At 45.4% G+C, this 17,568-nt stretch overlaps 1 protein-coding gene across 7 annotated transcripts in view; it reads left to right on the top strand.

Annotated features, from left to right (window-relative positions):
* The first annotated feature begins 12,398 nt into the window (after positions 1–12,398).
* The window catches only part of PDE1C (phosphodiesterase 1C), a 689,353-nt gene continuing 684,183 nt past the window's right edge, over positions 12,399–17,568 (top strand). For all 7 annotated transcript variants that reach the window (XM_078342145.1, XM_078342146.1, XM_078342148.1 and 4 more), the window contains exon 1: positions 12,399–12,919. In XM_078342145.1, coding sequence (XP_078198271.1) covers positions 12,616–12,919 — 304 coding nt within the window. In that variant the 5' untranslated portion in view covers positions 12,399–12,615. The remainder of the gene's footprint in view (positions 12,920–17,568) is intronic.

The raw sequence follows: 17,568 nt of genomic DNA, 5'->3' as shown, positions 1-17,568 counted from the left end.
CCATGTTGACCAGGCTGGTCTTGAACTGCTGACCTTGTGATCCGCCCGCCTCAGCCTACCAAAGTTCTGGGAGTAATGGTATTTAATACACACATACCTGCATAGCAAAAGTTTGAACATGAAATAAGAGCGAATTAAAATACAATATGATAACCTGAAGTGACTTTGTCTTGTTTTTACTTTGGGTATATTTTTATATCACAGGGAAATGACTTTTAATTGTAAAAGTTAGCTACCCTTGGGTGACCTAAAAAATGAATACCTGTCTAAAGATACAACAATCAATGTTCTTTCTTTTTCTTTTTTTTGTTTTGAGACGGAGTCTTGCTCTGTTGCCAGGCTGGAGTGCAGTGATGCAATCTCGCCTCACTGCAACCTCCACCTCTCAAGTTCAAACCATTCTCCTGCCTCAGCCTCCTGAGTAGCTGAGACTACAGTGCCTGCCACCATGCCCTGCTACTTTTTGTATTTTTAGTAGAGATAGCGTTTCACCATGTTGGCCAGGATGGTCTCAATCTCCTGATCTCATGATCCATCTACATCAGCCTCCCAAAGTGCTGGGATTACAGCCATGAGCCACTGATCCCAGCTCTCTTTCTTCTTCTTTTTTTGTTCTGAGATGGAGTCTCACTCTGTCGTCCAGGCTGGAGTGTGTAGTGACGTGATCTCGGCTCACTGCAACTTCTGCCTCCCTGGTTCAGGCGATTCTCCCACCTCAGCCTCCCAAGTAGCTGAAATTACAGGTGCATGCCACCATGCCTGGCTAGTTTTTGTATTTTTAGTAAAGATTGGATTTCACCATGTTGGCCAGGCTGGTCTCGAACTCCTGACGTCAGGGGATCCACCTGCCTCAGCCTCCCAAAGTGCTGGGATCACAGGCAAGAGCCACTTTGCCCGGCCTCCCGTTTCAATATGTCTTACCGAATTACCACTTTAATCTTCACCTTTTATTCTTTTGCTCTCCTTATTATCCTAATTATCAATGTATATAATATTGAATGATAATTTTAGTTGCTTTGCTTAAGAATCTTTGATTACAGATCTGTGAACTGCTGTTGGGCTTTTGTTTGGTTGAGTGGATGGAGTAAGCTGAAAGCAATAGATGATCACTCAGGGCTGAGGATGTGTGAATCAAGGTCAGAGGAGTGGTGGTGAGCTTCAGAGAGATAGCTCTGGAAGGGTTGTTCGAGGCCGAATTATTGGAGCGAAGGGCTCTTCACTCTGTTTCTGTTTCTATGAGATCTTCTGTAAAATACCCACGACTAGTCAATTTGTTGTGGAATTGGTCTGTCTTGAGATGTATTAAATAAGTCCTGAGTCCTTGGGTGTCGGGTATAGCAGAAACTTCCTCTGGAGATCCACACCATTGGGATTCCATGTGGGAATGTTTGTGGCAAGAATTTCAGTAGCATAATGAGCAGAAACTGGCCCTCCTACAGTCTTTCCTCTCTCATTAAGAAGACTGCTCCCCTCCTGTCTTCTGTGAGCAGGTCAAATGGATTTGATTATCAAGAGCCAAGCTCAGGGGAGGGGGGACGGGTAATGGATAAGGCTGAGGCACTGTTGCTTTGCCTAGCCTTGTTAAAAGAAGCCCGATTTTGTTTCGGAGGCGACTCCCAGCCCCAGGTGAGAAATCAGGATTAAAGTAATTACGGTATCCCATTTCTCTTTGCCAGTGATTGGTTTGGGGAACTGGGCATATGAAGTGATTCTGGCCTGTAAGATACAATGGGAGATGTTTGCTGGGTGACTTCCAGTTTTCTTCCCTAATAAGGGAGGTTTGTACTCCCAGGACGCTCTTTCCCACCAGTCCTCTTCCTTCCTGCTCGGATTACTATGGTGTGAGGCTGTCATGCCCGGAGCTTTGGCAGTCATTCTGCGACCGTGAGATGAAGGCCAGTGCAATCGAAGGGAGGCTAAACAACTTTGGAGCTACCTAGCTCTAGACGTTTTGTCAGGTGAGATGAATACATACATTTGTGGTGAAGCCACTAGTAATCAGGTTTTCTGTTTTGTGCAGCTGATACAGAACCCAGTGCTCCCCGGGCTTTGGTCATAGGCTAGATGAAGTTACATGCTTCAGTGTCCTCAGCTTGTGAGCAGAGTTGAAGTTTCCAAGTTGCAGCCCAAGGCACCTGCAGAATTGAGGTAGTGCTCCGGGGTCTTGAAGGGTTTGCTTTTGTTGCTAGGCAGCACGCTGGGTTCTGGTCCCTACAGAGCTTCCTCTCTCTCTCTCTCTCTCTCTCTCTCTCTCTCTCTCTCTCTCTCTCTCTCTCTCTCTCTCTCTCTCTCTCGGCTTTCTTTATCTGTCTCCATACTCCCTCCCTCCCTCTTCCAGGAATTTCTTCCTTCCATCTTACAGTAGCTTCTAGCCTGGAGGAGCCCTCTGAGGTAGGTCATGCTCCAGTTAGAGTTGGGTGTGTTCCACTTTTGTGGGGATCCTTTCAACTTGGACAGCCCACCCCTCCATCCCCAGAGCTCACGGACGTAGATGCAGTGCACCACAAGCAATCACCTCAGGTCACCTCTGATGAATATCCCACCTGCGGGTGCTCTGACCCCTTCCTTTCAACCAACATCATCTTCTTCTGTGCCATGCCCCACACATTAACCTCCTATTTGCATGTCTTTTGAGAAATGTCTGTTCATATCTTTTGCTCATTTTTAATTAGATTATTAGATTTTTTTCCCATGGAGTTATTTGCTCTCCTTATGTAGTCCATTAATCCTTGGTCAGATGAATAGTTTGTAAATATTTTTCCTCATTTTTTGGGTCGTTTTTCACTTCATTTATTTTTCCTTTGCAGTAGTGATTACAGCATTTTTTGTCTTTCTTAAACTTGTATTTTAGGTTCAGGGGTGCATGTACAGGTTTGTTAATATAGGCAAACTCATGGCGTGGGGGTTTGGTGTACAAAGTATTTCATCACCCAGGTGTTAAGAACAGTACTTGATAGTTATTTTTCCTGAGCCTCTCCCTCCTCCTACCCTTCTTCCTCAAGGAGGCCCCATTGTCTGTTGTTCCCCTCTTTGTGCCCATGGGTTCTCTTTTCCTTTTTTTGTACAGAGTCTCTTGCCCAGGCTGGAGTGCAGTGGCACCATCTCAGCTCACTGCAACCTCCACCTCCCGGGTTCAAGCAATTGTCCTGCCTCAGCCTCCTGAGTAGATGGGATTACAGGTGTGCATCACCATGCCCAACTAATTTTTGTATTTTTGATAGAGACAGGGTTTTACCATGTTGGCCAGGCTGGTCTTGAACTCCTGACCTCAAGTGAGCCACTCCAGTTGGCCTCCCAAAGTGCTGGGATTACAGGTGTGAGCCGCCGCACCCCGCCCCATTGGTTCTCATTATGTAACTCCCACATGTAAGTGAGAATATATGGCATTTGGTTTTCTGTTCCTGCATCAGTTTGCTAAGAATAATGGCCTCCAGCTCTTGCATATCCATGTTCCTGCAAAGGACATGATTTTATGTCTTTTTAATGGCTGTATAGTATTCCATAGTATATATGCACCACATTTTCTTTGTCCAGTCTACTACTGATGGGCATTTAGATTGATTCCATGTCTCTGCTATTGTGAATAGTGTTGCAATAAACATTCATGTGCATGTGTGTTTATGGCGGAATGATTTATATTCCTCTAGGTATATGCCCAGTAATGGGGTTGCTGGGTCAAATGGTAGTTCTGATTTTAGTTCTTTGAGGAATTGCCACACTGCTTTCCACAATGGTTGAACTAACTTGCACTCCAAACAGCAGTGGTAAGTACTCCCTTTTCTCTTCAACCCCGCCAGCATCTGTTGTCTTTTTCCACTTTGTAGTAACAGCCATTCTGACTGGTGTGAGATGATATCACTGTGGTTTTAATTTGCATTTCTCTAATGATGAGTGATACTGAACTTTTTTTCTATGCTTGTTGGCTGCATGTATGTCTTCTTTCGAAAAGTGTCTGTTCACGTCCTTTGACCACTTTTTAATGGGGTTGTTTTTTTTCTTGTAAACTTGTTTAAGTTCCATATAGACTGTGGATATTAGACCTTGGTCAGATGTGTAGTTTGCAAAAATTCCCTTCATTCCATAAGTTGCCTGTTACACTGTTGATAGTTTCTTTTGCAGAAGCTCTTTAGTTTCATTGGATCCCGTTTGTCAATTTTTGCTTTTGTTGCAATTGCTTTTGGTGTATTCATCATGAAATACTTGCCAGTTCCTATGTCCAGGATGGTATTTCCTAGATTATCTTACAGGGTTTTTATAGTTTCAGTTTTTACATTTAAGCCTTTAATCCATGTTGTGTTGATTTTTATATCTGGTGTAAGGAGTGGGGACGGTCCAGTTTCACTCTTCTGCATGTGGCTAGCAAGTTATTGCAACACCATGTATTAAATAGAAAGTCCTTTCTCCATTGCTTGTTTTGTCAGCTTTTTTGGAGATCAGATGGTTGCAGGTGTATAGCCTTATTTCCGGGTCTCCATGCTGTTCCATTGGTCTGTGTTTTTCTACCAGTGCCACACTGTTTGGTTTACTGTAACCCTGTAGTAGTTTGAAGTCAGGTAATGTAATGCCTCCGGCTTTGCTCTTTTTGTTCAGGACTGTCTCTGCTATTAGGGCTCATTTCTGATTCCATATGAATTTTAAAATAGCTTTTCCTCATTTTGCGAAGGCTGTCATTGGTAGTTTAGTAGGAATGGTGTTGCATCTGTAAGTTGCTTTGGGCAGTTTGGCCATTTTAATAAAACTTATTCTTCCTATACGTGAGCATGGAGTACTTTTCTATTTGTTTGTGTTATCTCTTATTTCTTTGAGCAGTGTTTTATGACTATCATTGCAGAGACCTTTTACATCCCTGGTTAGCTGTATTCATAGGTATTTTATTCTATTGGCTATAGCATTTTCTTTTCTTTTTTTTTTTGAGACGGAGTTTCGCTCTTGTTACCCAGGCTGGAGTGCAATGGTGCAACCTCAGCTCACCGCAACCTCCGCCTCCTGGGTTCAGGCAATTCTCCTGCCTCAGCCTCCTGAGTAGCTGGGATTACAGGCACGTGCCACCATGCCCAGCTAATTTTTTGTATTTTTAGTAGAGACGGGGTTTCACCATGTTGACCAGGATGGTCTCAATCTCTTGACCTTGTGATCCACTCGCCTTGGCCTCCCAAAGTGCTGGGATTACTGGCATGAGCCACTGTGCCTGGCCAGCTATAGCATTTTCTTAACACACAAATCATTTAACCTTTCCATGCCTCAGCTTCCACGCTGATAGATAATTATATATACATTTGATTGCTACTGTGGAAACCAGATGAAGTGAAAATGCCCAGGTCTCAATTGGGCATTGATGCTTCTCTTGCATTGATCCCCTGCTCCAGTTATGCAGTTTATATGAGGGTTTAGGGAATTTGGCTCAGGGCGGAGCGAGTTTCTTTTAGTGTTTTCAGTAACAACCTAAAAACACCCAAGTGCTTGGGATGGTCAAGGCCCTAGCTGGGTACAAACCTGCAGAGGAGGTCGTGTAGCTGGCTGGGTCACAGAGGGGTTAGGCACTTAGTGTTTTTCAGTCAGAACAGACAAAACAGCGGGAAGAACTGAGGGACCCGACGACGAGAGATGACGTATGTTAACATTCGTCGATATTTACTAGGGGCCAGCACTGTAGGTAGAGAGTTCAATGACAAACGTCTCATTTTCCTCACCCATTTTACAGATGAAGAGCTGAAGGATAGGGAGGTGAGATAATGGCCCAGCATCACACAGCTGGTAAATTGTAGAGCTGGGATTTGAATCTAGGTATCTGTCATCCGAAGCCCTGCTCTAAACAATAAGCCAAGTATTGCATTTAACATACTCCCCAGCATATAGGAAGTGCTGGAGTGTCGGGCTGATGGCCCCACAGGGTCGTGGGGTGAGCCTTATGCTGTGCTGAGGCACAGGATCCGAGAAATAAGGAGACAGGACACAGAAGTACAAGGAAAACGAAGCTGGGCTCGGGGGGACCACATCATCTATGAGCGGAGTCAGGCGGGGCCCCGAATGTCCAGAAGCCTGAGTATTTATTGTGTATAGGTTAGGGGGCAGGGCAGTGAGTGAAGTAATCTTTAAGGATAGTGATAGGGTCATGAGCAATAAAACATGGGGTCCACCCCCATTAGTTCACCTACGCCAGGAGGTGGACGGCGCACAGCAAGGGGCCCGTTCCCATGAAGTAGTCAGAAAATGATTATATTATGAAAGGTGATGAATTTCCATTACCGAGGCATTAATTAGGAGCTGTATGTTTTAACTTACTTGTTTTTTTTGGGGGGGGTGGGGTCCTGCTGTTGCCCAGGCTGTAGTGCAGGGGCTATGAATGCATGTGATCATAGCTCACTGCAGCCTCAAACTCCGGTGCTTCAGCGATTCTCCTGCCTCAGCCTCTCAACTAGCTGGGACTACAGGTATGTGCCACCATGCCCACTGAATTTTACTTTTTTTTTTCTTCAGAGACCTATAGAAGGAAGTTCTTTCTACATTGGATGGTCAGTTGGAATAGATGGCCAAGATCCAGCTCAAATACTTTCTATTTTTCTGTTTATAGTTTAGTTGGATTCCTAAGATCTGGGAGCTAGACCTGTGTCTATCCCCATCCTCCCCTTAGGTTTGCAATTCAATTTGGCTTTTAAGCCTTTGTTTTGTTTGAATGTAGAATGAGAGTGAATAATGCCTTTAATCTTTCTAATTTGCAAGGATATTGCAAAGACAAATGAAACAACGAAGCATCTAGCAGAAAAACATCCTGTTTTTTTTTTTTTTTTTTTTTAACTAGAGAAGAAGTCTTGCTCTGTCGCCCAGGCGGGAGGGCAGTGGCGTGATCTCAGCTCACTGTCAACCTCCACCACCTGAGTTCAAGCGATTCTCTTGCCTCAGCCTCCTGAGTAGCTGGGACTACAGGCACATGCCACCATGTCCGGCTAATATCTTTTGTAATTTTAGTAGAGATGGGGTTTCGCCATGTTGGCCAGGCTATTTTCTAATTCCTGACCTCAGGTGATCTGCCTGCCTCGGCCTCCCAAAGTGCTAGGATTACAGGCATGAGGCACCGTGCCTGGTCATTTTTAAGAGCAATACCTGTGTTGTTTATTTTTGTATGGCACCCAGAAACTTAGCAATGATGTTATAGTTCCAGAGCTCTATATCCCAGCCATTCTCTGGCTCTCAGATTTACCTGGAGCAGGTCACCCTCTGACCTTTCAGGGCTGAGTGACACGGATTTTTCCTTTTGTTTGCCAATGCCTGTGTTACAGCTCAGGCTCCCAGCATTATGTTATATTCCCATAGTCCTGACTGGGCAGGAGCCATGTGAGGACCACAGCCACAACAAGCTGTAGGTGTCCAATCAATGTTAAGGGAGTCCAGCTGAGTTGCTTCTTTGCTCCTGTGTGTTCTGACTTCACTTGAAATCCTTTGATTACCTTGGTTGGGGAATCTTCTTGGGAGCCCTCTGAACCTTCTTGGAAATTGTCTAGACTAACTCAGCAGCAAGCAGTTTTAATAAGGCTGACAAGACAGAGCTGTGAGGTTGGTGAAAAGTGGTAGGGTGGAAGATTTGGGTTCTTTTCTGAGTTCTGTCATTAGCACGTTGGTTGACCCTAGTTTCTCCAACCTGACCAGGGAGGAGCTGGACTCTGGGATCTTTACAATTTTGTGGGGAGCTATTGTCTGTGTTGAACCTGTGATTCCAAGTTAATGACCTAGGTTTCAGTCTGGCCTCTGTACGGTCTTGGGGAAATAATTTCATATCTTTGAGCCTCAAGAATTACATGAAATTAAGTATGTGTAATACCCAGGGCTATGTCTAGTGCCTGGTAGGTTCTCATAGTATTCTTGTCTGCCATCCTCCCCTTTAGTCAAATGGGGATAAATTAATCTTCATCAAAACGTTAACTGAGACTTAGAGTGCCCTCTCATAGACCCACTTATATTCTCAGAGAAAAGTCTTATAGATGGTGTCAAAATAGATCCAGACTTAGCAAGGACAGCCTTTATTCAAAAGGATTATTGTAGGTGGGGTATGTGTGTGTGGGGGGGGGGGCTGGAAATGAGAATGGGGAGGGACTGTTGCAATAGGGAGAATTACGGACCTTAAGATCTGTGATTGTCTCAGAAGCTAGGTGAATAAGCGTTTTCTTTTATAAAGGGGAGTAAACAAGGCTAGAAAGAACTGTGGTGTGGGGACGTGGGATGAAAGAGTGACATGACCAGATAGTTTATCAGAGAACATTTTACCCTGAGGTCAGCCTGTTCTCTGGAGGGGCTGTCTGCTGGTTGAGGCTGAGAATGGGTCAAAGTTCAGAGGCTTGGAGGAGGGAGAGAAATTTAACCAATTTAACTTCTTCTTCTTTTTTTTTTTTTGAGACAGAGTCTTGCTCTGTCACCCAGGCTAGAGTACAGTGGTGTGATCTTGGCTCACTGCAGCCTCCACCTGGTGGGTTCAAGCAATTCTTCTGACTCAGCCTTCTGAGTAGCTGGGACTACAGGTGCATACCACCATGCCTGACTAATTTTTGTATTTTTAGAGAAGGGGTTTCGCTATGTTGGCCAGGCTGGTCTCAAACTCCTGACCTCAAGTGATCCATCCACCTCATCCTCCCAAAGTGCTGGAATTACAGGTGTGAGCCACCATGTCCAGCCAAGTTTGGTTAACTTCTTATTTTGTCCTATTAATCAGTGAGGATGAAACCATTCAGCTAATCATTTATGAAGCAAAAAATGGGAACTTGGAAGGTCTGTGTCTAGCCTTGTCATAGGTAAGCAAGAGGGCACCTGTGAATCTTCTCTCAGTCATATGGGGAATGGTGGTTTTTTATGGTAAATCATTTTCCACAATGCAAAATGATGTTTGTGCCCTTCTCCCCATTTATATGTTGAAACCTTAATCCCCAAAGTAATGGTATTTGGAGGTGGGACCTTTGGGAGGTAATTAGGGTTGGAGCCCCCATGACGGGGATTAGTGCTCTTATAAAAGGAGAAGAAGACATAGCATCTCTTTTCCTGTGTGCACCCACCAGAGAAAGGCCATGTGAAGATGTAACCCGGAAAAGGGCCCCCACCTGAACCCAGCCATGCTGGCACCCTGATCTCAGACCTCCAGCCTCCAGAACTGTGAGAAATAAATGCTTGCTGCTGAAACTACCCAGTCTCTGGTATTTTTGCTATAGCAGCACGAATTGATTAAGACTGTGGGGGATGTCTTGACCTTCCCTGTTTTTCAGAAGCACAGGGCTCAGGTAAAATTCAACACCGTCAGTGGTTAAAACTTCAGGATCCAAAGACATGAATCCCAGTTAGTGACTTTCAGGTTCTGGTAGGATGTTGGCAGGTGGGTCAGATCTTTCCAATGCTCCTCAGTGCAGATTCTGCTGAGCACCTGTTGGTGGAACTCCGGAAGGAATTCGGGCAGGTCCTTGGTGGATGAGGTCAGAGGCCTGAGAGAGGAAAGGAAAGGGCCATGAGAATAAGATCACCTGAAACTGGCACGTTCACTGACAGCTTCCTCTAACCAAGTTCCAGCTGACCGTACACAGCCTTGTGTTTTAAAATGCAAGCGGAAAAAAAAAGATGGGGAATATTATTTCAGTTTTCCAGGCTATTCCTTCTCACTGAAAGGAGAGTTGGGAGAATCCAATTATCATCATCAGCATCAACAACCAAACTCTTAGCTAAGCTGAACCTCCCTTCCTGAAAAGGGGTGTGTGTGTGTGTGTGTATGCATGCGTATGCGTGCCAAGGGAGCAGGCTTTTCCTAAACATATGGATAGGAAATGATAGGAAATGGGAGAAGACATTATCCCCAGAGTTGCAAAGCCCTTCCAGGGCACCCTTCCTTATGGAAGAACTGGGTTGTGGAGTGCAGCTTGCTCAGGAAGGGAGACAAAAGGAAACATGAATGATCATACTCTTTTTCTCCGTTTTGAATGCCCCACCTCTTACAGAGAAAGGGCTCAGTGAAGAGCTGGATATAAAACCTGACTCTGCAACTTACTATCAGGGTGACCTAGGGCAGTCATTTCACTTTGGATGATGATTTTACTTCCTTATCTGGAAAAATGTAGAAAACTTGTCTTAAAGGGTCATTAGGCAAAGTGCAGGCCATGTAGCAGGTACTCAACAGATGGATAATAATAAGAAGGGAAGGGAAAAGGGAAAGACACTGACATTCACTGAGCTCTTACTTTGTAAGGGATGGGGCATTCAAAATCAATAAGAGGAATATGGTATTGGCTCCAGCTAATCAGATAGTGGCCATGGTGTTCAGGTTCCTTGTTGCACCAGACATCAATTCCTTAACTGCCAGATATGAGATGGGTGTGTGTGTGTGTGTGTGTGTGTGTCCTGGGGAAAGGCCTGGGTTAGCCAGGGTAGTAGGTGGGTTTAGGGTAGTAACTATTTAACATCTCATACAGAAGTAGCATATTTATATTTCATTTTTAAAACAGTTACAGCCAAGTGGAATGTATCACTTAGGGTAGGTCCAGAACATTTACTTCCTTCCACGTTCACCTTTGCATTATTGCTAATGATACCCATGTCTGGTTTGTAGGAAATTCAAGTTATGGTGCAATAATAGGAAACGTCTTCCCAGGGAGCTTTCTTTCTAATAAAGTATTTGCCCGGAGTGAGGATTTATACCAGAGCCTATTAGTTCATCAGGCAGGAAAAGAATAAAAAGTGATTTTAAAAGTTACAAGGAACATAGCCACACACACACATGTTGTGATGGCTAATCTTCTGTGTCAACTTGACTGGGACATAGGGTGCCCACATACTGGTTTAAATATTATTCTGGGTGTGTTCATAAGGGTGTTTCTGGATGGGATTAACTTTTGAATCAGTAAAATGAGTTAAGCAGATCACTGTCCCCAGTGTGGATAAGCCTCATCCAATCTGTTAGAGGCCCAAATAGAACAAAAAGGCAGAGTAAGATAATTCATTTTCTCTGCTTATATTTGAACTGACTCAGATTGGAACTTATAGCACTGGCTCTCCTGGGTTTCCAACTTGCTGACTATAGATTGTGGAACTTCTCAGACCCCATAACCATATGAGCCAATTCCTTATAGTAAATCTCTCTCTCTCTTTATGTATATACTCTGTTTCTCTGGAGAAGCCTGACTAATACACACAGGAAGGTGGGTCCCTGATATTGGCAGAGGTGAGAGGACACTCCCAGAGCCCTTGCAAGATGCGGGTGGTCATGGCATGTGTGCCTCTAAATCGTGGAGGGGCCTCTGTATAATGTTGGCTCAGGGCCTAGGATCCGAGCTTCTGTTCATCCCATAGGAAACAAGGCCAACGAGAGTGAGCTGTGCTGTCCCATTGCTGTCCCATCCCGGTTAATCATCCCGCTGTCTCTTCTCTAAATACCAGTTGAGAATTTAAAAAGGACTTTTTTCTCTTCCCCTCCCGTTTTGCAGTTTGTTGATCTGGTTGGTTCCGTGGTTAAGGAAGCCACCTCCAGGATAATACTGCTGTACATTTACTTGTTTGTATGCCATTTTACAGATGACAATGTCAAGAATCACGTCAGGCTGTCACAGAAAGAGCGCTGACACTTGTGGGGAGGAGGAAAGGTTCCCACACTGGCTGACGAATACCATAGTCACTCTCCTTTCACACATTCCAACCTCAGATACACTGTGTATTGCACAATAGTCTTGCTTCAAAATTCAGTGCCTGCAAACCTTTGGAATGGGGAGCAGTGTGGATAGGAGACTGGTTCTAGAAAGAGGAGAACCAAGAACAAAACCCAGCTCCACCACTGCCTGTGACCTTGGGCAAGACCTAAAACCTCTCTGGGCGACCTCTTTTTGCTGAAACATCATGCCAGGCTTCCCTTCCTGCTTCTGCTCTACGTAGGCACCACCACACTGCAGGCAGAGAAGGGCCAGTGACCTCACCCCAGCCGGCAAAGCAGGCCTATTAACAGGGCCCCAGGCTGCCCTGGCTTCCCGTCTTGGGCGTCCCCAGGGCCGGCTGGCGCCTCCCGGCTTGCTCTCCACGCGGAGAACTAGCGGAGCTGACTCCCCCTACCCTTCCGCCTCCCTCTCTGGTCTCAGCCTCCAACAGGGAGGGTGGGCTCTCGGGAAGCACAGCCTAGAAGAGCAGTGATACTGGCTTTAAGAAGAGAAATTGAGAAGAAAACAAATCTCGGCTCCGCCGCTCTCGCTGAACCTGTCGTCTTCCCGGGGGACAGGTGGCCCAGACGTGTGCAGAGGAGCAGGAAGGACGCGCCAAGCTTTTGGCCCCAGGTGAACCTAGTGCAGAAAGTGGAGAAAAAGTATCCCTCGCCGGATGCCACGCCCCTTCCTCCCCCCAGTCCCTGGTAAAGCCTCCGGACAACCTCTGTGTAGCGACTCCCCGAGTCCAGTCCACCCCGAACTGTCAGGCGAGCGCGGACGCCGCCCGCAGTACCCTCGGTTCCAGTCGCCCCCTCGGAGGAGGGGCTGCAGCCCTCCGGGTCGGAGGCGGAGCGGACGGCTGGGGGCGCCCCGGCACCGGGAGGGAGGAAGCCTTCGGCGGGCGAGGGCTGTGGATCCCTCGGGGAGCCGGGACCGCTCACCTGGCCCGGCCCGGCCCGTGGAGATGGGCTCGGTCTCCTCCCGCAACGCCGTGGTGCAGTCGGGCTCGTCGCCACCGCAGCCCGAGGCTCCACCGGCTGCTCCCGTTGCTCTCGGAGACCCATTCGCGCTCCCTGAAACCCAGAGGCCGGGACCCCGGGGTGGGGAGACACCCTCCTCTCCCGCAGCCTGTGAGGCCCAGCCCGCCGCGAGGCGTCGGGAAGATCCGCGGAAGTTGGAGAGGCGGGAGCTGTCCCCGGTGCTGAAGTGCGCGGCGAGTGCGTCCCAGCCCTGCTGGCCCCGCTGGCCCCGCAGCCGCAGCGCGGCGGGTGAGTTTCCTTGTCTTGCTTAAGGATCTCGGAGAGCTGCTGCCTGGAGACTTTGGGGGAAAAAGGGAAAGTGCTGTCTCCCAGCAGGATTTGGGTTTTCTCGCCCTCTTGCCCATAACTTCTTTTACAAGTTAGGATTGATTTCTGGGTTCAATAGGGGGTTATTTCATTAGGCCCATCTTTCACAGAGGTTTAAACAGTAGCTGGCAAGACAGTTTACACCCTAAGGATCCCTTTCTCCAGCTTTGTACTGGCGCCGGCACCATGGGGAGAGGCCTTCCTTGTTGTCTTGGAAAGGCTAGGTGAAAGAAATACCCTTTCTCGTCTCCTCCCACGGGAATTGGGAGAAGGGCCAGGGATTCCTGCTTGTCCAAAACTTAGTTACACGTGTGAAAAAGGAAGCCAGCATTTGAACCAGTCTCTTCTGAAAGGACTTGAGGTGTGCAGCTGGGGGAAGACTTGCTTTTAGGGTAGACAACATAGGAGAAGTGAAAAGAGCACACAAGATTTTAAGTCAGAGGTGGGAATGCTGCTTTCATTGTGATCTTGGGCAGGATACTCCCCCTGTGCCTCCGGTCTTTCATCTGTGACACAGGGATGATAATAATTCCATCTCACTAGGGAGCTGGAAAATCTGACCACACAATGTAAGAAGGAATGCTGTGAAAACTGTAAAATGCTATGCAAATATTCAGTATTACACATGAACCAGATCTTTGAACATCTTCAGCTGAGGGAATAGTGGAACTTAACTCACTTTAAAATTTTTAGTTTGAGATATTCAAAGATTCCATTTAATCGGGGCAGATCTCTCCTGCCGGTTTTGTGCAAGTGGAAGGACTTTTGGTCTCATACATGAATCCTCATTTCTCCCCAAGCAAGTTTGTGGTGCTCACAGAGATGGTCTGTGGATTCAGTAGATTAAGTGGACAGTGAGGCGGACTGGCTTACACTTTAACTTACTGAGAGATGAGGATCCATATGTTCTTATTCCCTTGAAAGTTTTCAGACTGTTAAAAGAAGACACCAACACACTGTCCTTTCAAGGGGAGATTTATCATTGTAAAATGTTCGTTTCTTCCATCCAAAAGACACGCCTTTGTGGTATTAAGTTCAGTTACAAACGTATGTAACCGTTAAAGGATATTACCACATTAATGGAAAGAGAATCAGATCAGGAGTCAGGACACCTGGGTTATGCTAAGCTCAGTATCCTTCGGCAGGCTACTTACATTCTAGGCTTGTACAATCTGCTTTTTAAAAATGAGTACAGCCAGGTCAGCCAGATGTGGTGATCCCAGCACTTTGAGAGGCGAAGGTGGGTCAATTGCTTGAGTTTGACCATTCAAGACCAGCTTGGGCAACATGGCAAAACTCGGTCTCTCCGCGATATTCAAAAAATTGGCTGGGCATGGTGGTGTATGCCTGTAGTCTCAGCTACTTAGGGGGCTGAGGTGGTAAGATAATTTAAGCCCTGGAGGCTGAGGCTGCAGTGAGCTGAGATCATGTCACTGTACTCTAGCCTGGGTGATAAAGTTAGACCCTGTCTCAAAAAAAAAAAAAAAAAAAAAGAATACAAATATAGTTGCACCATTTCCTATGCCATGAAGCTCAAAGGAAATTATGGAGGCAAAAATAGTTGCGTGTAATAAATATAGTACAAGAGTAAGGCATTATTAAGGAAAATTAATATTTTTAAATGTGCAGATGCATATTTAGTTTTTATAAAATCTGTCATCGTCCACCAAATATGGGATGAAACATGGGCTTCTTTGTGAAACTCTTTTATATAATTTTTTTGTGTGTGTGTGCAGGGATATCAGTTCGATTACAAACATATGTAACCATTAAAGGATATTACCACATTTTTCCCCCTCCCTCCTTCACTCCTTCCCTCCCCTCCTTCCTTCCTTTGTTAACTTTTTTTGAGACGGGGTCTGGATAACAGAGCACTGTCTACAGTGGTGCAATCACATCTTACTGCAGCCTTAACCTCCTGGGCTCAAGCAATTCTCCCACCTCAGCCTCCTGAGTAGTTGGGACTAAAGGTACATGCCACTATGCCCAGTTAATTTTTATATTTTTTGTAGAGACAAGATTTTGCCAGTTGTCCAGTCCGGTATTGAACCCTTGGGCTCAAGCAATCTGTCCAAGTTAGCCTCCAAAAGTGCTGCACCTGGTTATTTTTCTTCTGCTTTCACTGGTGTGGGCAGAAGATTTGGACACTTCAAGTTATTCATACATTTATAATGGCAGAAAACCAGTTCCTAGGAATTTTTGTTGAATCAATTTCTGTTCTGGATTTGATGACACCTTGGAAATACTTCTAACTTTAACTTTTTGATTATACAAGAATTTTTTTCAATCCCTTCCGTTTTATTTCATAAGAAATATATGCAATTAAAATTACGTTCTGAGTTTTGTATCACCTAGGATACTTATGCAAGGTTATTCGATCTCTATATTTTGATCTTTTTTGAAAGAGTGGTATTTAAGCTCACTCTTTGAAGAGTGGTGGGTTTAGATAGCTGGAATTGCAGGTGAGGCTCATTTTTATCATCTGTGAAAATGAAGTGAGTTGTCTTTAGCAATGAAGCTAGGTGGCCTTTTGCTGGACTAGACTGAACTTCTCCGGATACTGTGTGGAAGAGCACAGAACTGGGAGTAAAGTAGCCATGCTGAATATCTACATACATACATATGTGTAAGTACATACACATAAACAGTATTGCTGGGTGCTATTTTATGAGATTGCAGGATGGATTCTTTTATCATCCCTTGATGGATGAAGGCATTAAGGCATAGAGAGGTTAACTAGCCAGTCACATAACTAGCAAATGACACACTTTAAACACAGGTCGTCTGGTTCTAAAACTATATTATCCTTTTCTCTATGCTGCTCATCTTAAATTCTGTGTGCTTATTTTCCTTTTGTTAACCCTTTAGTTTATTATTCATTTATTTTTATTTTATTTTTGAGACAGGCTGGAGTGCTGTGGCACCAACTTAGCTCACTGCAATCTCAGCTCATTGCAACCTCTACCTCCCAGGCTCAAGAAATCCTCCCATTTCAGTCTCCTGAGTAGCTGGGACTGCAGGCATGCATCAACACACCCAGCCAACTTTTTGTTTATATTTTTTTGTAGAGACAGGGTTTCACCATGTTGGTAGGCCTGGGCTCAAGTGATCTGTCTGCCTCAGTCTCCCAAAGTACTGGGAGTATAGGCATAAGCCACTGTACCCAACCTACTTTATTATTAGCAATGTCTTCTGAAAATCTGATCTTGTTCCAGATATGGTCAGAGGAACCAAGGGAAAGTATTTTAGTCCCGGAAGGGAGGTGTCAGAGTATTAAGAGAGAAACAGTCACCTTGGGTATTACTGGGGTGGTAACTAAAGCCCGGGAACTTTAATGGGAAAGTACAGCTCAGGGCACTGAGTCAGCTGTCTCTCCTCACGGAAATGTAACTGCTTTGAGCCTATGGGATTTGTTATGTTAAGGACGTCCCGCCACTCCTTAGGCATCACGGTGTAAAGATTAAACCCTATAAGGTGCCAAAGCCCATGTGGGGACCTGGCGTGTGTCAGGTGCGGATGTTTTGTATGTTTGTCTGTTTCAAAGTTTTGTTTTCAGACCTCACTAGTGGGAAAGAGGAAGCAGCTTAGCACATTTTCAATGAGTAGTTACCTCAGAATAGTGATGAAATAAAACACATTAGAAACAGTTAACAGCTATTCTTTTATTGCCTAATCATCTGAAGTTGATTATGAGAGGCTCCTAGCTTTTGTAAGAAATTCCTCTGGTTGCAGCGAGATCTTGACATTATTGATTAAAGTGTTTTTTTTTTTCTCGGTTAACAATCTGTGTATTAAAATTATTGAAGCTCTTTTACTTTTCAGTTGCTTTTTTTTGCCTTGCTCCTTTAATATTTTGAAAAAGGTGTGTCAAATGCTGATTTTGAAGTGTTGCCACTGTTCATCAAATAGCCGTCTTAGAGCATCGTCTGGCTGACTTCTGCTTCTTGGTTTCCGCCCAAGTCTTCTGTGACTCTTGATGACTTTACCACTATTTGCCTCCTGGGTCCTCTGGGACACTAGGATCAGTGAATTTCAAACATTGGTGTTTATCGAAATCACCTGGAGAGATAGTTCCAGCAGCTCAGGCTTGTTGCTATGAGATAGGACTAGAGTCTTAGTATTTTATCCAAATTTCCCAGGTGATTCTGTTATCAGCAAAGTGTGTATCACAGTCACCCAGAAGCCTGCTAAAACACGCAATCCTGGGACTCTCCTCGTGAGTTTCTGGTAAGTCTGACAAGCAACCTGAGAGTTGCATTTCTTATTTATTTATTTATTTATTTTGGGGGACAGGGGCTCACTCTGTTATCCAGGCTGGAGTGCAGTGACACAGTCACAGCTCACTGCAGCCTCAACCTCCTGGGCTCAAACGATCCTCCCACCTCAACCTCCTGAGTAGCTGGGACCACAGGTGCAAGCCATTATGCCCAGATAATCATTTTTTTTGTAGCGACAAGGTCTCACTATGTTGCCCAGGCTCATCCCGAACTTCTGGGTTCAAGAAATCCTCCCGCCTCAGCCTCCCAAAGTGTTGGGATTACAAGCGTAAGCCACCACACCTGGCCCTGAGG

This window comes from Callithrix jacchus, chromosome 11 (assembly GCF_049354715.1).
Source record: "Callithrix jacchus isolate 240 chromosome 11, calJac240_pri, whole genome shotgun sequence".
In the NCBI taxonomy this organism is placed as follows: domain Eukaryota; kingdom Metazoa; phylum Chordata; class Mammalia; order Primates; family Cebidae; genus Callithrix; species Callithrix jacchus.
This window is presented reverse-complemented; position numbering and strand designations above follow the sequence as displayed.